The sequence below is a fragment of the Primulina eburnea genome, chromosome 9 (genome assembly GCF_022965805.1).
Source record: "Primulina eburnea isolate SZY01 chromosome 9, ASM2296580v1, whole genome shotgun sequence".
Classification (NCBI taxonomy): domain Eukaryota; kingdom Viridiplantae; phylum Streptophyta; class Magnoliopsida; order Lamiales; family Gesneriaceae; genus Primulina; species Primulina eburnea.
This window is the reverse complement of record NC_133109.1, coordinates 31,370,762-31,393,745: the sequence shown is the minus strand read 5'-3', so window position 1 is coordinate 31,393,745 and position 22,984 is coordinate 31,370,762. Positions and strand designations below refer to the sequence as shown.

At 33.8% G+C, this 22,984-nt stretch overlaps 4 protein-coding genes and 1 pseudogene across 6 annotated transcripts; 2 read left to right on the top strand and 3 right to left on the bottom strand.

The window, feature by feature from the left end:
* The first annotated feature begins 15 nt into the window (after positions 1–15).
* On the top strand, positions 16–3,526 carry LOC140841663 (serine/threonine-protein kinase 12-like; annotated as a pseudogene).
* A 3,661-nt stretch (positions 3,527–7,187) lies between these two features.
* On the top strand, positions 7,188–8,038 carry LOC140840557 (uncharacterized). The gene has a single exon (XM_073207733.1). The coding sequence runs from the start codon at positions 7,255–7,257 to the stop codon at positions 7,786–7,788; it is 534 nt and encodes a 177-aa protein (XP_073063834.1). The 5' UTR covers positions 7,188–7,254; the 3' UTR covers positions 7,789–8,038.
* A 1,910-nt stretch (positions 8,039–9,948) lies between these two features.
* Positions 9,949–12,937, bottom strand: LOC140841661 (pentatricopeptide repeat-containing protein ELI1, chloroplastic). Of its 2 annotated transcripts, none has more exons than XM_073209236.1 (2): positions 12,748–12,937; positions 9,949–12,064 (listed from the first exon to the last, which is right to left on the bottom strand). In XM_073209236.1, the coding sequence occupies exon 2, from the start codon at positions 11,932–11,934 to the stop codon at positions 10,063–10,065; it is 1,872 nt and encodes a 623-aa protein (XP_073065337.1). In that variant the 5' UTR covers positions 11,935–12,064; positions 12,748–12,937; the 3' UTR covers positions 9,949–10,062. The 2 variants fall into 2 exon arrangements, with proteins under 2 accessions (XP_073065337.1, XP_073065338.1); XM_073209237.1 differs by having other exon boundaries at positions 12,802–12,905.
* An 876-nt stretch (positions 12,938–13,813) lies between these two features.
* LOC140841660 (uncharacterized) lies at positions 13,814–20,877 on the bottom strand. Of its 2 annotated transcripts, none has more exons than XM_073209235.1 (14): positions 20,603–20,877; positions 20,427–20,509; positions 19,918–19,975; positions 18,976–19,035; positions 18,210–18,339; positions 17,083–17,306; positions 16,897–16,989; positions 16,731–16,802; positions 16,285–16,317; positions 15,980–16,120; positions 15,600–15,656; positions 15,169–15,264; positions 14,983–15,085; positions 13,814–14,381 (listed from the first exon to the last, which is right to left on the bottom strand). In XM_073209235.1, exons 1-13 carry the CDS (start codon positions 20,696–20,698, stop codon positions 15,029–15,031), a joined length of 1,200 nt encoding a protein of 399 aa, XP_073065336.1. In that variant the 5' UTR covers positions 20,699–20,877; the 3' UTR covers positions 13,814–14,381; positions 14,983–15,028. The 2 variants fall into 2 exon arrangements, with proteins under 2 accessions (XP_073065336.1, XP_073065335.1); XM_073209234.1 differs by having other exon boundaries at positions 15,038–15,085; positions 20,603–20,876.
* A 1,317-nt stretch (positions 20,878–22,194) lies between these two features.
* On the bottom strand, positions 22,195–22,716 carry LOC140840556 (uncharacterized). Its single transcript, XM_073207732.1, has one exon. The coding sequence runs from the start codon at positions 22,535–22,537 to the stop codon at positions 22,310–22,312; it is 228 nt and encodes a 75-aa protein (XP_073063833.1). The 5' UTR covers positions 22,538–22,716; the 3' UTR covers positions 22,195–22,309.
* Positions 22,717–22,984: the final 268 nt, after the last annotated feature.

Sequence of the window (22,984 nt, the reverse complement as noted above, 5' to 3'; positions counted from 1 at the left end):
TTCATTCACAAACAGTTATGGAGAGTCTGATACATCATCAGGAAGATGAATACGACATGCAACTGATCGGGAATTTCTTGAGTTTTGCTTCGAGGGGAGATAGAGTTGGATTGAACGAGATGCTGATACAGGGCATGTCTCCCAACGTGCAAGATTACGATAACAGAACTGCGCTCCATCTCGCCGCTAGTGAAGGCCACGCCTCCATTGTTGAGCTTCTTCTGGCATACAACGCCGACGTCAATCTCCGAGATCGATGGCAAAGAACCGTAATTGCACTTTACTTTCCTTTTTCTTTCATTCCCATTTCATCAAGTTTCCACTTCTAAGAACCCACACTCCATTCTTGTAGATTTCACGTTAAAATTCAGGAATACGGAAGAAAGCGTATAAATTTTTTTGGGTTCCGTAGCATGTGTATTATCGGTAAAAATCACATGTATTTATTGAAAGTCAAAAGATTACAACTCCTTAATTAGAACGTCGCATACGATTGTTTTCCGGTTAGCTGTTACTACTACTAGTCGACAAGTGGTGGTGTTGATGCTTTACATCACTCCTAACATTTGAAAATATCCTTTGTATTTTTTTTAATGAAATTACTTCCATTAGATTAAGTAAAAAGAATAATACAAGTACAATTATACTGAGTATCTCCAGACTAAAACAAAGTTCTAACCGTCAAAATACACACTACACATTATCTATGACATATATTGCACTCGGAATACAACGATAAATTAAAATCGTGATCTTCTTAATAGCAGCATCAATATCCGTCTTTTCGTTTTAAAAAACTATTCCTCGTGTTCCAAACATGGTATATCGTCGCTGCAAGTGTCATACATCTCATCTTGTTAATCGTTGAGTTGCCTCGGTGAACACCTCGAAAGGCTTTGAGGACAGTCGTTGCCGATCTCATACCTTTCTTCATTCCCAACCAATCTCGAACACCATCCCATATCTTCTTCGAAATCATGCACCTGAAGAAAATGTGGTCGTTGGACTCCTGTGCATCAGTACACAGCACACACGAATTATGTCCCTTGTATTCTTTGAAATGGTTTGATGGGTATTTTTTATTGACTTGGGCTATAGTTAGTTTTATCTAAATTTGAAGTTTGGGAACCATATTTGAGTAATTCTTTCATTTTAATTTAGCCATATGCAGATGCAAAGCAGTACCAGCACCAAGATATTTGCAGGATCCTTGAGGCCTATGGAGGCAGTGAAATTATTGAGGACCAACCAATAGTAATTTCTATAATTTTCTACAGAGTTTGATTATTCAAAAAGATTTAGGCCATGAAATTTACTCTTTTATGTACCCATCAGTTGATTCTACATCTCATCTCAATCTGCAAATGAAAATCTTTTGACACATCTATATCCAATGAACTAGTGATTGAGTGTGATTCCAAGTTTCATGTTATTTCTTATGCAGTTGATCCGTTACGAAGAAGATGCACACGAGAATATTGACCTTTCTGAACTGAATTTGCAGCATTCGTCTATAATCAAGCAGGTGTGTTGTTTATCAAGTTCATGAACTGCTACTACCAGTCGATTCGTCTTTTGTATTTCACTCAAGTACAAATATAGCACGACTAAATTCGTCTTTCTCAGGGTCTATTTGGTGAATCAGAAAAGGTCAAGTGGCGCTGGAACTTGGGTGGTTAAAACAGTTATCTCTAGACACATTTACCATCCGGAGAAAATGTATGTCTCCTGGAGTTTGAAATGATCCGTTATTCCATTTATCAGTTAATCATAAAGTTAATCGAAAATTATTTCAGGGTATTGTCTGCCAAGGATAATACTCTTCTTAGAGAACTTCGGCATCCAAATATTTTGCAGTTTCTTGGATCAATAGTGCATGGTGAAGAGATGATTTTGATTACCGAACACTTACCAAAGGTAGGAACTCTGAGTAAATTTTTTAAGTGTGTGATTTATTTTCACCTCTGTTATTGGATAATTTATTCCAGGGAAATTTGGATGAGATTTTGACTAGGAAGGGTCGCCTAGACCCTGCATCTTGCCTTCGTTATGCGCTTGATATTGCTAGGTAGCGTGTATGTTCTATGGTTTCGTTCTCGAATTTGAGTAAAATGTCATATCTACATTTCATTCACTGAAGGAATTCAGGCATGTGTTGACAGGGGGATGAATTATCTTCATGAGCACAAGCCTTTTCCCATTGTTCATAATAATTTACATCTCAGGTAAGCTTATTCTTACTTAGTTCTTTGTTTGGAACGTACTCGAGATATATTAAACTCAACATGTAAATGCAACCTCGCAGTTGCTTGCTCAAATTTTCCTATCAGTTACAGTGAAATTTTCAGATTTTTGAGGGAGAGATCTTCCTCTGCAAGCCCATTCTGGCTTTGCCACTGGCTATGAGAGAGCGAAATAGACTATTTTAGTAACTGGGATTAATTTGACAAAGTAAAATAAAGGGTAAGAAATTCATTTTAATGCACTGTCATATATTTAACTTTTACCATGTCCTAGGAATTTGCTGCTTGATGAAGGTGACCACTTGAAGATTGGAGAGTATTGGGTCCAAATGTTGTACGAGCAAATACATCCTAATCAAGAGCAATGTATGCTGCACATTGATTAAATTTCACTTTTTGTGACTTTTTTTTCACGGCCTTCTCGACTCCTCCTTCGCTGCAGGCCATTTAAGTGACAGTTGTCAGTTCCTTCAAGCGTTGGCAAACGATACCAAGAAAGACATTCGTGCATTCGGTCTTATTTTCTATCAGGTATATATAAGTTTATGTTTTTATTCAAGCTTTTGCATGACTAGCCAGGCTTAATCTTTGATGATTTGAGCTTTGATTTTCTGGTACCGAATATAATGCAGATGCTGGAAGGCAAGCATTTCACCAACATGAACTCTGACTATACGCATATCAATTCTGTCGAGTTTGAGAAGAAGTTTCGTACAATTCGATGTCCTGGCAGAATCCTTCAGTAAGTTTGAGAAAAACTCCATGCCTAATCTTCTGGAGATGATTCTTTGAACTTGGAACTTTTCTTATTTTGGCTTCTTCATATCAAAGAGCTGGCCTAAACGCAACTCGTCTACGTCTTATTATCTAAATGATACAAAGGAATATGTTTGCATTTGAATTCGATGTTGGTCGTTTTTGCAGGCTGATAGAGCAGTGTACAAGCAAAGACATTTCCCAGAGGCCTTCATTTGCTGTTGTCATAGAAATTCTGGAGGAAGTCATTTTGTTGCTCAAGAAAGCTGGCTGCCATGTTTGCTGACTGTTAAATAGCCCAAACATATGCATATTTACTTTTTTTGTGCCTAAAATACTTAAATTCATATAATTTGATCAATAAGCATTTAAACATAAAAAAGATTATCATACTTCGAGGGCTCGGGGAACAGTGGTGGTTGTCACGTCACGGGCTCGGACTCTCGTAAACATGAGTCGTGATTGCACAATTGGCTCATCTGGCAACTATTTGTCTTCATCTTTACGAAAATAGCTATTCAAAGTTGCTATAACAATACATTGAATTTCAATATAAATTATTTTAAACTTTCTTTTTCTAATTCATGTTGGACAAGAATAATAGAATCACATCTTCTCAAAACGTGACGTTGTCGTCGCAGCTTAACGCCTTGATCCACCATCATCAAAAGTCTAAACGTGTCTCTTATATATTCAGAAGGTGCGTGTGGATATCGCATTTTGCCTTGTCTGCACTTCGTCCTGCATAGGGCTTATTTTCTGGTATTCGTGTTGTGACCATCTGATGTCATTTTGTTATGTCCCGGGTCTAGGCCCCCACAAGCACGATTTTGCACAATGGGTTTCTAATGTAATTGGGCTGTGTTTCTACACATAAGATGGACTATACCAATTTATTTAATATTTTAGAAATTTTAATTAATTAGATCACTTTATTGAATCATTTATTAATTAACGTGTTCATGTACAATTTATTAAATCATGTGAGACCACAAAATAATTCCTGACAGATACTGCAAAGGAGGAAGAAGCATGTAAATGAACATAGTCTAATCTATTTTAATTGTACTAATAAGGGCATTGCAAATTACATGTAACGATCATTCGTTTTACATTTAATAAATTAAATGTACTATTTTTTTAGTTTTTTGCATTAAAATTAATTATATGTAAAAAAATCTAAAAACTTTATTTTCTAATTCTAATTTCATTTTTTTAACACAGAATACTTATAAAAAAAATCAATTATCAGTCAGCCATGACCTAATTGAAAAGAATACATCATATATTTAAACGGGGAAAAATATATAGTGATGCCATTCATTCTAACAAGAAAATGCGACGAGGTCTCCAAGGGTTGATTTGGACAATAGGGTATGGTGAGACCCTACCAATATATCAAGAATTCAATTTCTCCCATTGCCTCAGTCATCCGACTTCGAGTCTGGCATACAAGATTTTTTTAGTGTGATATATCGAATCAACGTTGTTTGCAAGCTATTACGTTGATCTTTTGAATTTACCCAGAACCTATCAAATATAACGACTGCGAGTTCTCAAACGCGGCTCAAGAAATGAGATGGTAGAGTGCTTTTTATGTCATATTGAAAAATGCAACCAACAAGCTATTTAATTAGTTTATCCACCGGTAGAAGACCATTCCATTTCACGCAAAGTTTCGATTTCAGTTACCACACTGTTCGCAATCATAAAGTTCGCAACAAATTTGTACCAAAGTGTGTGACCAAAGAAAACTTGTTGATAACAATGTATTGCCTCCAAAAATCACGAAATTTCGACTGGAAAAAAAAAATTAAAATGTAGTATAGATTTATTTTTAAATTCTGATTCTAGCAAAATGGTATTCGGTGTCTTAATTTGTACATATATTTTAATATTTGAAAAGGAGTGGTCTTTACATTCTCTACATGTTTGGATAGATGATTGAATTAAGTGTTTCGAAATGACCACAAATTGTTTTTATCGTTTTAAATTTAAGAGAATTAAAAAAAAAATTAAGTCGTCTTTCATATCCAGATATAGTCAGAGATTCATGATAAGAATCTGACCAGAAATGACGTACTAAAATTTGGGAAGAGATTCAAATTTTCATAAATTACATGGTGCACAATATTTGTTATGATTTACTTGAATAACGTAATTTACATTTTACTCTGTGATTATCATTTGTGAGTAAATCAAATCGACCAATAACGGGAAATCAGCCATTAATAAAAAAATATTTTGCCTAATCCAAGCCCAAAAATATACCAATCGTTAGGTGTAACATCATTTTCATGAAATTAAAATATTCCCTATTTAATTTTGCAACAGAGTAATAGCAGTATCGAATCATTTAAATATAATTTCCTTAATAATAAATCGAGAAAGTCTAACTAAAAACAATGGAAATTAAATCATTTGACTTTTAAAGATAATATAAGATTCACCCGGTTAATATGTTTGAATTTTTCACATTTCTTAACCAAATTTATTTATTTTTTTTGGCAAGGATGTCAAATCCTTGCTGAGATTTTAATTAATTATTAGCAATATTTTTTCAATAATCACATGCAATCCGGATTGAGATTTAAGAATAATGGTAAATAATAAAGTTTTTGACCAAATAAAAATCAGCATTAATCGAAATGGAATTCAAAATTCATCATATCCACCATCAAAATATGCATTTCTAAATAGTCAAGATTTCGATCCTTCCTATTCATATACAAATATACTAAAACAATATGTTCCAATTTTTTTATATTTAAAAACATGGATAAATTTAGTATGATTTTTGGAATATTTTCAAGTTTGTTACAGATTTTGTAAGGATTCGAGTTAATTTTCTTCTTAAGCAACTATTGGGAGAGCAGACAAACAATGGGATCCTACCTTAAAACTAACAATTAGTGATGGACCATAGTGTTTGTTATTGTCTCATCCATATTGAAAGTAAAAGTAGCAGCTTATAAATTTGAGGGTATATCATTAATTAGACAAACTTTTTTGAATGGTACTCCTCTTGGCTTTATAACTAATATGGTATTTTCGTTGAGTGTCGACGTAACAGAATAAACAACTTAAAAAAAAAAGCTATCATTATATCAATGCGGATAATAAAAAATATAGACCGGATTAAGATGCATGATACATATATTGAATATTGAAAAGTGAATTAAAACTGTCTAGAGTGGACCGTCATAGATTTCGGTTTCTCAAAGAAGTCGACAATATTGCAAATTTCTCACATTTAATATTAACATTAATAAATTATTAACACTAATAAATAATAGCTTATAAACCCATGAGTGTATATCATTCATTAAACAAGTCTTTCGAGATAAAATCTCTCTGGAGTTTATAATTAACATTGATGTTCTCGTTGAGATCGGTATAGCAAAAAAGACAACCTCTAAAAAAACTACCATCGAATCAATGTGAATAATAAAAAGATAGATGAAGATACATGACAAAAATGAGTAAAAGCCGTCGAGAGTCGGTCGCGGTGAACATCGGTTTTTGAAAAGATTATCAATATTGCAAATATCTCACGTTGAGAAACTTATAAATATCATCAATTAGACAAATTTTTGAAATAATATTTTTCTCAAGTTTATAACTAACATTTGCCCATAAAAATCCGTTCTTTGAGAAATAGTTTGGAATGTGACGGGATCCACACGTATTGACAGCACAAATTAGAATTTTGAAATTTATATTAAATAATATATGACCAGCTGGAATTATTCTTTCAATAAAATTGGTTTTTTTAATACCAAAGCACAGTTTCCTTTGGTAAAAATTAGTTTGTTTTTAAAAACAAGTTTATTGCGAGATTGTCTCGAGATATTTATCTGTGAGACATGTCAACTCTATCGATATTCACAATAAAAAATAATACTCTTATCATAAAAATTAATATTTTTCATAGATGACCCGAATAAGATATCCGTCTCACAAAATACGATACGTGAGACAAATTTTTGTCTAATTATAATTGTGAGTTTCTCACATTGGAAATGTTTTTATTATTTGAAATATTAATATTCCATATGGGAAATAAAAGAACAAACCATCCAATTTCATGCCTTAAATAATGATATTATCCATAAGAAACTAAGATTGACCTTTTTACCCCTCGAAACACTTTATATACTCCCACAAACTTCACATTCCATCAATTATTTTCATTTTTTGGAATAAAAATTTTTATAATTCTCGAAATTTCTGTAATTTTGAATCCAAAACCCAAATGGGAAATTACACTTCTTGCAGCTTACCAGGCCAAGTAACCAAGAGCTCAATCAGGGGCACAAAAGTCATACTCCCCTCAGGCGAACTCCGGCGAATACACGAGCCCACAAAGGCCGCCGAGCTAATGGTGGAGGCGCCGAATTACCTCCTGGTGAACGCCGAATCCCTGCGGGTCGGGAGACGCTTTTCGGCCCTGAACGCCGATGAAGACCTCGAAATGGGAAACACCTACGTTTTTTTCCAGATGAAACGGCTGAACTCGACGGTGAAGGCGGCGGACATGGACACGCTTTCCGCGGGAACGAAACCCTCCACGAAAAGGATCGGCGCAAGGATCTTGCCGGAATGCGGTGATACCACCGAGCAGAAGACTGTGGAGAGTAATGAAAAAGTGTCGGCGTCGAAGCTAAATTTGGATGCTTTCGAACAATGTTCGGCGCTGGAAATGAAGCACCGATTGTCGGTTTGCTGCCGGTCGAAGAAGCCTTTGCTGGAGACTATTATGGAGGAACCGGCCGGTTTTAGACGATGATAATGACCGGCGAAATTATGGCCATTTATTTTTATATTTTTGCCGATTATGTTTTAAGTTTTTTTGGCAAAGATTTGGACTTTTATTTTCTTTCCAAAAAATAATTTGTGGTGTATAGAAGATATGTCATAACTAATATGTGATGCCAGGTATCAAAGATATATTATTTATTCGTGAGATATGTTAATTATGTCTGTATTTATAATTATAATTAATATTTTTAACAAAAAAATTAATATTTTATATTTTATTCAAATAAAATATTCGTCTCATAAAATTAACTCGTTAAATCGATAAAAAAATGTGCATCATGCATGTAAGAAATTTGTATCTTTCCGACTACGGGTGGTGTAGCGGGTCTTCAAGACCTCACATGTGATGTACTCCACGTAGTAATACTGATATTTATGTATAATTTATCAAGTCAATGTCTGTACGTATGCATTTGTTTAAATCTTTGCAATATTTTCAATTTATATCTTCATCAGAGATATTAAATACATTTTTGGAGTTTTAACTAAAAACTACTTTGTTTGATTTTTTGTTCACAAAAACTCATGTGAGACGATTTCACAGATCAATTTTGTGAAACGTATATTCTGTTTAGGTCGTCCAAGAAAAAATATTATTTTTTCTATTAAAATTATTATTTTTTGTAGTAGGTCTCTCGTGAGACGGTATGAAACAAGTCAATCATGTCCATATTTACATTAAAAAATAATACTTTTGACATTAAAACAATATTTTTCATGGATAACTCAAAAAATAAGATCTCTCACAAAATTTACCCACGAGACATCTTACAAGAGTTTTTATGTACTTTTTATTGACACGTCTTACGAATAAAGATCCATGAGACCGTCTCACAAGAGATATATTTTTTTTTGTTATGATTATGTTGATTAAAAATTAGATATATCAAAATCTAGTATAAATATAAATTTCTGAATGGTCTAATCTAACTCATTAACTTTAAAATATAATTTCAAATTACAAAATTTTTTTGTGATACGATCCACGACTCGATTTTATGAAACATATTATATTTAGATTATCCATGAAAAAAATATTACTTTTATTTAAAAATATTTATGATTGTAAATATGAATATAGTTGATTCATCTTACGGATAAAGATATGTGAAACCGCTATATGAGATCGTTTCACAATATATCTACCAATTTCAAATTGGATATGAGTTTAAATTTTAACGAGTCTGAAATAACAAGTCCTTCAATGCAATTTTCGGGTTTTTTATTCATAAAAAATAAGTCATTATCTGCTTTATTTAATTTAAATCTATTTTCCTCATACTTAGATAAATTAACATGTCTCGTGATTTATACCCGATGAGTTATCTAAATTCATATCTACAATAAAAAAAATAATATTTTTATCATAAAAATATTATTTTTATGAAATGAGTCGGGTTAAAAGTCTATCTCACAAAATTTATTCGTGAAACCGTTTTACGAGAATTTATGTATTATTATTTTACACCCTTGATTGAATCTCTCATTGCTTTTACCTTTACCATTCAAATCTCAAAGTCTTAACTTTTTATGTTTGAAGTAATTTATCTCGAATATTTTTACTAATATTGATTTATATATCATAAATTTCATTTTATAAAATATTTTAGAGATAATCGATAGATTCATCACAAAATCTATTTTTAAAAATAATAAATAGGCACTACATAAAATATCTTGAGAGAAGCCTTCTTCCTCGAGTGTTAAAGCCCAACTGTCGAGTAATATAATTTAAAGATTTTTCACATGCTTTAAATAAGTACTGTATTAAACAATCTCAAAACCCAACATATATTATTAAAAATGATGAGAATGCCATCAATCGAACAAAACAAAGAAGAGCATGTTTATTGTGAGACAGCTTCACGAATTTTTATCTGTGAGACGAGTCAACTTTATCGATATTCAAAATAAAAAATAATACTCTTAACATAAAAGTAATATTTTTTTATTGATGATCAAAATAAGATATCGATTTCACAAAATATGACATGTGAGACGTCTCACATGAGTTTTTGCCAACAAAAAATCATTTATTTAAAGCATAAACAAAATTATGTCGAGTATTAATTATCCCACAACTATAAATTTTATTGGATTTTTTTTAAGGTATATACGACCAAACCGATAGAGTATACACTAATTTTCAAATATATAAAACAGCAATCAGTATACATGATGAAAACAATAGGGATAGCAAGTATGAGAACTCATTTAGGTCGCAAGAAATCTGTACAATACATCACCAGTAATCACCGCAAGAACAAGAACCATCCACGAAATGGTGAAACCGGTTGCGGTCTCTCATTATTATTTTTCGACTAGAGATAATGGAAACAAGCTTCATCACAGCATGGCAATCTTGACAGACTCGGAGATTCTTGTAAATTTTAATACAAGTCCCTGGATTCGTGCTAATAAGCCCGAATGCAAGTGCGAGCTTCTCACTATGAACCCCCAGCAAGTGCTCCTTATCTGTCTCTCCAATGTCTTGCAATGCTTCATCTGTTTGTGAAGAATACCCATGGGCCCTTAGCCAGCCATTTACATGCTCGAGCATTTCATAAATTTCTTTGCTTTTCGGATGTTTCACATCACCGGCACGAAACTCGTGTACGTTGTTATTTACTTCAATCGAGCTACAGCCAGGCTCCTTCTGTACTCCAGTTTGCTTCATCATAGACCTTATTCCAGCCACCCCATCCCAGTTTCCTGCTGCAGCGTATATATTGGAAAGTAGAACATAGGTACCTGAATCGGAAAGCCCACGTTCATGTAGGTATTCTACAATCTTCTCTGCAAGAACGACGTTTTTGTGGAGCCTACATGCCCCAAGTAAAGTTCCCCATGAAACGCGATCAGCCTCGATTCTGTCGGTCCTCAAAAGATTGTATGCTTCTTTTAATTGCCCTGCTCGACCAAGAAGATTCACCATGCATCCATAATGCTCAACTTTTGGGTGTATCCCGTATTCATTTTTCATTGCGTGGAAAATGGACCACCCTTCAGAAACCAATCCAGCGTGTGCACAAGCACTTAAAATGCCAATAAAAGTAATATCAGTAGGGTGAAGGCCCAGATCGGTCATCTCTTTGAACAATTTCAGAGCATCTAGGCCAAATCCGTGAATTGCATACCCACAAATCATCGCATTGTACACAACAGCATCCTTGTACTTTATCCCATCAAACACCATCCTCGCCTCTTCTGAGCTCCCACATTTGTTATACATATCAATCAAAGTTGTGCCCACCTGAGCATTTGACAAAGTTTCATTATTACGAATGTAAGAATGAGCCCACTTCCCCAATTCTAACGCTCCTGCCTGACCACAAGCAGAAAGAAAAGCCACCATTGACACTCCATTAGGCTTCACCTTCGACTTCAGCATCTGCCTGAAAAGGATTAATGCTTCGTTTGGTTTCCCATATTGAACGTATCCATCAATCATCACACTCCAACTCACCACGTCCCTCTCCTCCATCCCATCAAACAATGATCTAGCTTCATCAACATCCCCATTTTTTGCATATCCGGTTATCATTGCAGTTGAGGAAACAATATTCTTTTCAGGCATCATGTCAAAAAGCCTACGTGCTGAAACAACATCCATGCCTCGTGCGTAAACATCAACAAGGGCAGTATTTACATAACTATCCGATTCATATCCAAATTTATGTACATGGCAATGAAGGATTTTTCCGACTTCCAGTGTGCAAGCTTTGATGACAGTGGACAATGTGAACGCATTAGGTTCCACATTTTTAGATAACATCTGCACATAAAAATGTAGCGCTTGTTCATGGAGACCATTTGTGGCATGGCTATGAATAATGGATGTATAAAAGAAAACATTAGGATTCTGGGTGCGATTAAAGAGGGCGACAGAATCTTCGACTAGTCCCAAAGAAGAATACGAACGCTGGAGCTTGAAATTCAAAACTGGGTGGCTTTCCAGGCCATGCCTGATAATGAATGCATGGATTTGGCTAAGATGTTTGATAGTTTTGTTTTTATCCAAAAGCAATGCAAGTTTTTCATGATGTGGACTGCTGCTTTCCTTTATGGCAGGCTTGAAATGTGGTGGTGCCACAAGAGGAGAAATGGAGGTCATTGCTTACTATAGCATTTCAAAAGGTATGTTTTCACTAAAGAAAAAACGATGATTTGCACCATGCAGCGCTTCACAGGAATGTAAACTGTATCATCATCCAACAGAGCAGAGGTGATGCTAGGTTTGATACCTACTAGGATAAAAAGAAAATACATCAGAAGTTCACAAAATTGACAAATGCATGTAAAAAAGATTCCATTTAGTTACAAAAATAACAAAAAGGAGCTCCTAAATAAGACTTCCAAGAATAAACCAAAAGATAATTAGCTTTTCATTTGCTGACATTGTGACAGCAGAGAGCAAGCGTATGATACACTGAAATCTGTCACGTTCGCACAAAAAATTTCAGCAAAGATGAGATCCTTAATAGACAAACATACCATGAAACAACTAAGATTCAAGAGACATATCACCGATGAATCATGTTCTTGGCCTTTCCAAGTCATGACAATAAAACTTGCTTCAGCATATTCTCTCATTAATGAAATTAAAGACAAAGATTGAAGCACAAAATCCTTAACAACACAGAAGATATGTTTGTCCATCAATTACCTACCAACACCATGGAGGCGAAGAATCTATTTCACAAATTGAAACACATATTTTCACATCATACCAATTCATTATCTGATTCAAGCATACCAAATAAAAGTAAAATCAAAAGACAAGCTATAAACTAAAGAAGAGAAATTTCCCACGGAAATCTTCACTGCATAGAATTTCGCTTCTGCAAGTGTCATTGAAGCAACATAATACGCATTTAAAAAAAAAAAACAAGAAAATCAAAAACATTCATCCCGTTCATGTCCGTACCTGTACATAATCGATTAGAGTATATTTCCACGTAGAAATTGGACACAGCGGTACCGGCGGAGGATGAAGATATTAATCGGAGCACGACGGCTGACGGTGAAGAGCAGGACCGACGGGCATGCTGGCGGAGAGTGGAACACTGAAAGTGGATAGGACTTAGGAGGAACTAGAGCGTATTGAAATATTGAAAAAATCAGACGACTTAACATTTAATATTTACTTCGAAACATTATAAGGACTAGTTATTATATTAATGCACCCACAACATAATATTTTTTATAATTTATTTGATTTATATTTAAATAAAAATTAAAATATAATTATAAAAAATAATGTGAGATTACGCTGCAATTTCGATATGTAAATTAAAAAATAAATATAAAAAAGAAAATAATAACAAAAAAACTCAAATAAACAAAAACTTTATCTGTTTAACTATATGTAACTTGCATTAAAGTTTTAACACTTCATTAATATATATAATTGTTAAAATATATCATGACACCAAAAACTAATTACTCTAAGTATCTCAAATTTAATAATATAGTATAGATATTATAAGTTAAATATTTTTTTTATTTAAAATTATAATATCTTTTAATTATTTGCAAAAGGAAAAGAAAAACCCATCAAAATGTACGTGCATGGTTTTTTTATACAACATCATTGTCACGTCATAGCAAAATCTTCAATCATTTTATAAACATTTCTCCATGATATCCATAAATCTTTTCGACCACTTTTTTATGAGGAAGTTTTTTTCACTCTTTCTGTATAAAACAAAACTTTTTCCCCACACTTCGCAATTAAGTCATGCATTTTAGAACACTGCTTTCAGAAACCTTTTTATTATTATTAAATTCAGAAACCTTAATCTTGAACTTTTTTCATAGTATCATGATTTTTTGGATTACATGGAATTGGAGCTTTTTTCACTATCACTTGGGTCCGAGTGGAGACCATCCATCTCTCTCCGTTTCGGTTAGGTTAGGATGACAGAATATGATTTTTTTTGTGTATTAGGAATTTCTTTCATCTATAACTTATACATCTATTTTACAAGCAATGATAATAATAAGGCAAATAATAATAGAGCAAAATAAGCTGACCACAAGAAAAGAAAACAACTTGAAAAATATTTTCTAACCATGTTTGCGATAATTCTGTGTTCTTGTTTGGACTAATTTCCAAGAAAATAGACTAAGTGCATGTGGGATCATTCAGGAACACCGAGAATCGTGCGGTCGCTAGTTGTAACCTTACTCATACACCATAGATCAGTCCTCCAACGCTGAAACCAGGTAGCTTTTGTCAATAACATTGAAATCAATTTATTTTGATGATCTGCTCATGCAAAAAGATGGAAGCGCAGAGCTTCAAAATATATTTTCATACCCAACCTAATAACTCATTTAACTAATACAACCGATTCAATACATATCATACACTGCTGCCGACCAATTTCATTCCTTTTCGGGACCACTTTCATGTTTTGCTTAGGAGGTGAAAGACTGCTCTGTATGAAGCACCCCCAAGTGTTACCAGCAAAGGATCTGCATAGAACGTTTCCCAGAAGAACCAGGACTCCTCTACATGGAAGGGTGTGAAGCCCTTTGTTGGTCGTCTCCAAAGTGCTGAACCAGAAAGTGGGAAGTAAATAAACAGTATACATTTAAAGAGATTTAATAAATTTGACAAGCTTTTTATTGCTCTATTTGTCCAAGAGTCGGCTGTCCCATGGTCTTGCAGCATTTCTTTTCGAATCTGAGATCAATACGTGACTTGGTGAATTATAAAATGATGATGCATCACTGTTAACATTGGGTTGCACTGTTTACTAGTTGAAGTGGTCACTTATCGTCAACCTAACTGAATCTACAGCAGGGACTTTTGAGGTACTTCATTTTTGGATCACTATACATCGAACTTCTGAGAGAAATTGCATTCAATATCTAATATTCCTCCAATATATGCTAAATCGTCCTCGATTTTAATTCTTGAATTCCAAAAACTACATATGATTAGCCAAGATGGAAAATACAAACCAACGCTGAACGTTAAGGGTTTCAACAACTCAATCGAATTTACCGGCACAGCTCTACATTAAATTTTACTACTGAATTGTCAACACAGTAATATTTTAATTGTGGTGATAAAATATTACTTTGAGAGCACTATCTCGATTTAATATTTCGACTCTCATCTCACAAATTGTGAACTGAAAAGCACGCTAACCTGCTATCTCAAGGCTGCTTGAAGGCATAAAGAAGATTAAAAACTACTAGCTTACACATTTCTGCAGTTGAGAATCATCCAATATCTCTACAACTGGAGCATACTGTAGAAGTTGAAACACCAGTCATGGCATAATGGAGCAAATGAATATGAATTATGGATAGTTATGTTTTCACTTATACAAACCTCATCATCTTCCTCGACGTAAACACCATGCACCGTGCTGTTCTGATGAAATTGCCATCCAAATGAGTTCTCAAGCAGCAGTTTGAGTTTTCTTGTCTTTCAAAAGCAAAAGGCAAAATTAGTACTCGATGGAGGTAAATATCCTTTGAATGATGATGTCTCATACTGCTGCGTAATGAGAACAACTGTCAAATCTATTTTATAGAATAAAACTATATGATGCCTATTCCTTGATGACATCACTTTCAATTCACTCCCTGCCCCTTCCTATGATTAAGTTCGAAAAATTTTAACTTTAAAAAAAAGGAATAATATTAAAATAAGAGCATACTTACCGTGGGTGTGATTAGATATTGAAAAATGAAAATGATTGTAAATAATTAAATAACAAAATAAGTTCTCATTTAAGCAAAATTTAAAAGAACATATACCCAAGTCAGAAGGTCCCCATCAATCACTGGAGCTTCCATCACCAACGAGAAGAAATCCTGTAGCAATAATAAGGGATTGACCTTAAGTATAAATTTACAGTAGATGAATATTGAGGAGATGTTTCCAATTTATTCAGAAATGCAGAAAAGGCAAAAATCATAAGCAAGTAAACAACATATGCCTGAGTAATTGAGTACTTAAAATTAAATTAAACAGTCAAATTTTGGAAACAAAATCCGTTTCAAGAATCCCCTCTAATCACGTTAAGACAGGGATGGGATATACAGGATCAGAAACTGAGATGAAAAAAATATTCTCAATTGCCCAAAATTAATTGCACGTGGATGAGCACAACGATTTTGTCAGCTAATAACATTACCTTGAATAGGTGGTGCAGAAAGCTATCAGAAGATAACCAAGATTCATCCAACAATGCTGATACTCCTTTGTTCGTGGTACCAATATCTCGCTGATCTTTTTGAAATCCATATTTTAATTGATAATAAATCACTCTGATAGACTGTCAAAACATCAATTTCAAAATCAGAAGAGGGAGATAATGAAATAACTATGGTAATTATAACAATTAATCTAGAGTTCAAAGCATGCACCTCAAACCATCATGATAAATATGAAAACCGTAAAAAATATGAAGATCGAGATGAGCTTAACTTAATACCCTACCTTTGTAAATAGCCGACTCCGGGTGTGAAGAGGCTGCGGAGATAAAAAAATTCAGATGAGAATTAGAACAAAGAAACGATCTCACGGATGTTTCAAATTAGTTGGACAGAACATCAAAATATAGTCATAAGGACACACAGCAAAACAAATGGATTTAAGGTTTTTTTCCTAAGGTTGATTTTTTCCACAAAATGTTAGATTAAAAAGATCATTTTAAGTAAAAAAAAACTTTTGATTGTGTCGGTCTTCTGTTTTGAGCTTCAATCTTCACACAATTAACACATTTTTGGGCATCATGGTATGGAAAAATATTATCCAGCAAGTATTACACTATCACCTGCATGAAAGTAAATTACCAGAATGGCATTTAAATTTTGACAGCAAAGATATCACAATATTTTCCAATAATGACGTTGAATAATTTTGTTGTTCGGATGTATACTTACAGCTTCCGTACAGCCAAATAAGAGACTGAGTAAAAGCTTCCACTGCAGAAATGCTTCCAATGATTGGCCCATCTGCAATTTTTACCTAATTAAACATCTAAATTAACCCAATACAGTCTATGGTCCGTGCAACTTGAGAAACATAAAAAACCGAATTCTTCTTCACCAGAAATGCAATGAATGCAAACTGCATTTCTGCTAGAAGTGAATCTTCAACACCTCCATATTCTTTCATTAATATGCCTTCCAACAGCTGTGTCTGAAAAAACAGAAGCATACATTCCTAACTCAGAATACCTGGAAAAATCACAAGATCTTAACTTCAATGTAGAAGAATTTTCCAACAGAAAACCTTGTCAAGATTCATATTGGTAAGCTCTCCGCCAGACACTCCATTGTGCTTGACAAGTCTAGGAATTTTAGTGTAGTAGCAGCCTCTTCTTTGGGAATTTTCCTCATGAGTTGAAAACTTGCTGGTCCTCAACTGCTCGGCTAAAGCTTTCTCCATTGTGGTTTTAGGAAAATTCCCAACCATTTTAGATTCTGAAACAACTGTGATTTCTCCTCCAATAGGTTCTGTAAATCATACAATCATCACACATCAGTTATCACAGCAACAAAAGGAAGGATATACACTTAAAAAACCGGCCATTTAACTGTTAAAAAAGAAATCTAAAGAAGATCCTACTATCGATCATTGTCAGATTAGTCTGTGGAAAACAAAGGTTATTATGAAGTCTCCAAGGAAGACTAAAGTTAACTTTCTCAACCCACCAAAAGTTATTTGCCTGATTCAAGAAGCCAAAAGGCTGTCACCATTGCCAACATATCATTTGGTATCTTTTCTGCCGTGCATATGTAGCCTACCCATCTTCGTGGTGGGTAGGGAGGGGGTTGCCAGATAGGGGAGTGAAATTGCACTAGTAGGCAATGACTCTCATTAAAGTTAGAAAATATAACTTCATCACTCAACCCCAGCGTCTGATGTCTCTGTTAACTTATCTTTTAGCTTGATTTCTTTTACCGCTTGATATAATAATAGAGGGGGAAGAAATGAAAGAAATGAATACATGGAATTTGTTATCGAAATAGATGTGGACAACAAATAAACTGGGACATTAAATTAAAAGTTTATCCACAGAGTCCCATTAGCTATACCACATTCGAGTTTGCAAGCCTTAATTCAAAACAAAGATAAATCTTAAAAAAAGAACTACTTTAAAAAAAATATTATTTGTCAATGTGCTTCATATCTTAATGATATCCTGATCAAATATCAGCAAACCCGTTCTCCCAACTTATTTCTCCTCTTTTTAAGATTGATCCCCTCGCCAACTTGAATAATTCAAATTGTTTTAATGATTAAAATCATAATGTAGAAGGGTCAGAGACCGGGAGAGGAAAACAATCTTATGACATAATAGTAAAACTAAATGCATTTAATCAAGTAGCACATTGTAAATAACTGTATTTTCTCACCAATGCGGTCAATTGTAGCCTTGTTAATATAATTGGACAAGTGTTTCCATTCAACATACTGACTCAATGAATATGGTCCAAGCTGTGCATCAAATTCTAGCCTTTTAACTGCTTCATAGTATCTCTCTTCCTATATAAAAGAATAAAAGGCTAGGAATAAGCATCACAAAATCAGTGCAAGAGGAAGTGTTTCATCAGTAACGTGTTTATTAAATCACAATTTTTGGCAGCAACTTGAAGATATTAAATCAGGCCACAACAGTTATGATTAGTGAGCTTCAACTGGAAATCAATGTTTGAAGCATTGAACATGCGTATGTACCCTCTAACAGTAAGTCAAAAATAAGTCAACAGACAAGCCACCTATCGAATGAAAACCTCGTCAAAAAGATTAAACTGTTAGGAGTTGTTAAACATTTGTCATCTATAGCACACGTGTCTTCTACATATGAAGCCTAGCAGAGACAAGCATTTGTGCATGGTGTTGGTTAAACTCTTTTGGATGATGATCTCTTCAGCATGTTTCTCAAACCATATTAAGTGGCCATCACACCTAAAACCTTAAGGCTTAAGCTGCTGGAGATGTGAGACATTCAAAACATAATTAGATATTTGGCAATCAGTGGGAAAACTTTTAGATTTTGGGTTATCAAGCTTCACCATACAGGTTGGGTATGACATGATGGTCCACGCTCATTTATAAGTGAACGTGCTATTCAGGAACAAAAAATCATAAGTCAGAACTTGTTCCATAAACTGGTCTTACCTCTTCTTCCAACAGTTTGACAAACAGCTCTTCTTTTTTTTCCCATTTCCGAACAATCACCTGTTACACCAAATCAGAAAAGGGCTAACGTTTTATGATTTGTCATCCAATACAAGGAATCAATTCATAATTTGTAAACATAAACAAAAAAGAAAATATAAATCACTCGATTCATAAGGTAACTTATCAACACACATCATACAATGGGCCAGAGGTATCTACAAAATGTCAAACTTAAAATTAAGATTTTCTTCTGGGGTTCGTCGACAAATAACGCGTCAAAAGATCACTTTAACTAGCATCTCCTACCAGCAGTTTTACTTCACAGCAGTTCACTTGCTCTTTTAATATATCGCAGTTCCACTTGGCATATTTGCAATTTTCATCAGCATAATTAACAGTAAAATTCGCGTATAAATTGCTACATGTCGCAGTCTACATATGGGGATTCTAAACGAGTAAAGTGATACTCTAAATCCTAGTCGTGAGGTGCAAGCATTATTGACATGCGCAGGGACATAATATTCTAGAATGATTATTAAATTGCATTTCACATTACATTTATAAACTTTTGAATATTAATAAAATAAACATTCATTAGTGCACAAATATATAATGATTATTAAATTGCATTTCACATTACATTTAACACCAACATTTTTTTTTTTTTGAAATGCATTTAACACCAACATGTACAGTGTGCAAGACATGCTCTTCACAGCAAAGGCGCACTGTCAACAAAATCGTTTGCCGGAAAATACTCTAGACAAATAGATCCAACAAAGCATTTGAATACTTATTTAAATTATAAGCATTGAAAAATCACTTTAAGTTACACAAACACAAGCATGTAACAAAATAAGTTTTTAGTCTCGAGACGGAAACTAAGTGAGTGCAAAAGTTGAACGGCAAAATCCAGAAAGATGAAATAATGACAGTCACCTGAGAAGGGCTCGCATCAATGAAGAAACCAACTATTGGAGAAAATTCACTGCCTTCTCTGCATAATCACATACCCCAAATAAGTACCACAACCAAACCATTGAAAAACAAGCTACAATCAACAATACTAGATTACTTTTTATCTGAACATATTTTGGAACAAATTTTGGCAAAAATTCTTATTCATGCTGATTTTTTTTCTGATTGATTTTAAAGCAGATATTATCAAGTGAATACAGGAACCTCCAACGCAAGTAAGCTCATTCAGAAAAAAAAAATTGCAACTTTTTCTAAGTTAACATTTCACCTTATAGGAATCAGTTCATCCCAAAAGCAGACCCCAAGCCCAAAGGGCCGAAGGGAAGATTTAAGCATTTAGCAGCTGAAAATTATAAGTTCAGGGGAAGAAAAATACAAGCTTTGAAAATTTTCGGATCCGCTTTGCGTTGCAGCGGACCCTCAAGTTGACAGCACAAAATATGGAACAATCAAGAATAAAAGAAACCAACCTATTAGATGAGCTATAATATACGAAATGAACGCCCGGAGGAATCATCTTGATACCCTTAAACTTAGGACCCGACGAAAACATCTGCGCCACACAACAATAATTTCGCTTCCTCAGGTAAACAAGTAATAATCACACAAAACAAATTCATATGCATGAATCACACAGAAGATGTACCTGCGTATCGATGCCAATAAGAGTGAACTGAGGAACATCAAGGAGAAGAAGAGTGGCGCCGTGCTTTACAAACTCCAGAGCTGTTTCAGGGTCCATCTGTATCCAATCAAATATTTTGCTTCAAAATGGCCCGCGATGCTAGGGTCCAATCCCGATTCTGCCAGAGTCCTAAATTCGTTCACGAGTTGATGCCAGTGTCCGGAGTTATCTTCATCGTCACTACCAGAAAAAACTTAGAAGCTTCACTTCTTTCTTCTTTTTTTTTTATTATAAAAATTTAGTTTTATCATTTATTTTTCCTCAAACGTTACATTCATAAAATACACTGAGTTGATCTATGTAGACTATCTCACGGATCTTAATCTATGAGACGGGTCAACTCTATCCATATTTACAATAAAAAGTAATGTTCTTAGCATAAAAAGTACTACTTTTCATGGATTATCAAAATAAGAGATCCGTCTCACATATACGATCCGTGAGACCGTCTCACATAAATTTTTGCCAAATACATTTTATTTGACATCGATTCTATCCTATATTATACATGTAAAAAAATTAAAGATTATATCACACACGTAAAAATATACATAAACAAAAATAAATAAAGAGAAACAAATAATTATTTTTTATCATTTGAAGTATAAGGAGTCGTATTATTTTATTTTTTTATTTATTTTTATCATATTAATTTTAATTTGAGTAATACAAACTTTATTTTCTCTATATGTATATTATGATTGAATCAATGTAAAATAAATCATTTTCAATCAATTTAATAGTTTCGAAAAACATAAACAAAAAGTTAACTAACAAAATTAAAATTATAATTTTCCGAAAGTTAAATCTACACATAATTATAGATTGCTAAATTTTAATAATTTCATAAATAAAGGATAGCTAGCTTTCTATGATCTTATCGAGACATGATTTCATTGTCAAATTTTTTTTCGGGGTTTTATAACAGTAGAAACCTTTTTTTTAATAAGAAAATCTTATTTTTTTTTCTTAATACCAGCGTCTTAAAAAAAACGATCACCCATAGGCTATAAGTTTATTGTCTTTATATGTGTATCTAGGTGATTTTTTTAATCTAAACATCTAATTTTGTAGTCTGAATGATTTTTTTTATTTAAAATATTTATTTTTTTGTTTATCCCTCTATTTTTCTAAAATTCTTTTGTATCATATTTTAACTTGAAGTGGATAAAAAAAAAATTTATATGATAGAAGTTAATTAAAAAATATAAATATTATTTTTTTAAAAAAATAATATTTATATTTAGAACATTGCTTAAGAGAGGCCGACGAGTTCGTCTACAATATTGTCCGGACTTTGGGCCTGTGTTTATAGTTTCTGAAGAACTTTCTTCTTCTTTTTTTGACGATTTCTGAGAAACTCTCTAGTATTTTTAAGCATGATTTAACTTGAATGATCGTGTTTGCAGATTGAGTGTGTCTCATATGAGACCGTCTCACGGATTTTAATCTATGAGACGGATCAACCTTACCCATATTCATAATAAAAATAATACTATGATAAATAATGTTTTTTCATGGATGACTCAAATAAAAGATCTGTCTCACAAATATAACCCGTAAAACAGTATAATAATGGTAAAAATATGTTACGTGTATTATTATTACAATCGGCTTAAACATGAAATTAGAAAAGAAAGTGTTAAATCCATCATGGAACTTGCAATTTCAAATGGGGATGCAACGGTTGACCGAGGGATAAACGACGGCCCCGGGATGCGCCATTATACGGCGGCCTTTCGCGTGACGGAAGCAGTAGACAAAAGCCCCGACCGGCCACTCCACCAGCGCCGCCGCCGCGAACGCCAAGAACCCAAGCGTCGGGCCCACCACCTTGCACCTGCATGGGTTGCTCCTCGTCCCACACTGCACGCAGATTGGAATCCCAAGACCCATTTTCTCTCTTGTAAATCTATCCGATCACGACCAAATAAAAAGAAAGATGTTTCTTTTGTTTCTTCTTCATCGGAGGCTGCGAGTCGTGTGATTTATACAGCGAAATCCGTGAAGTGTTGGTGGATTCGGAAGGCCAAATCTGTTACGTGGTATGGGGGAATGATGTGCCAGAGCAGAGCACGTACCTAGAAACTTGACACTTGTTGGATTTCTGACTTCTTGAAATACCTTTTATTCAATTCGAAGCTACATTGTATTATAATTTTATTTATTTTTTAATGTTCGAGACAGATGTCCGTTTCGTGTTTGGAATGGGCTGACATAACATATGACTCGTTGTTTTTTTCATGAAACCTGTACTGATCAGAACTTTTAGATAGAATAGACTCTTCCCGTGTAAATTTGTTACATATGTCTTATTAATTTATGATAAAAATTTGTGTGAGA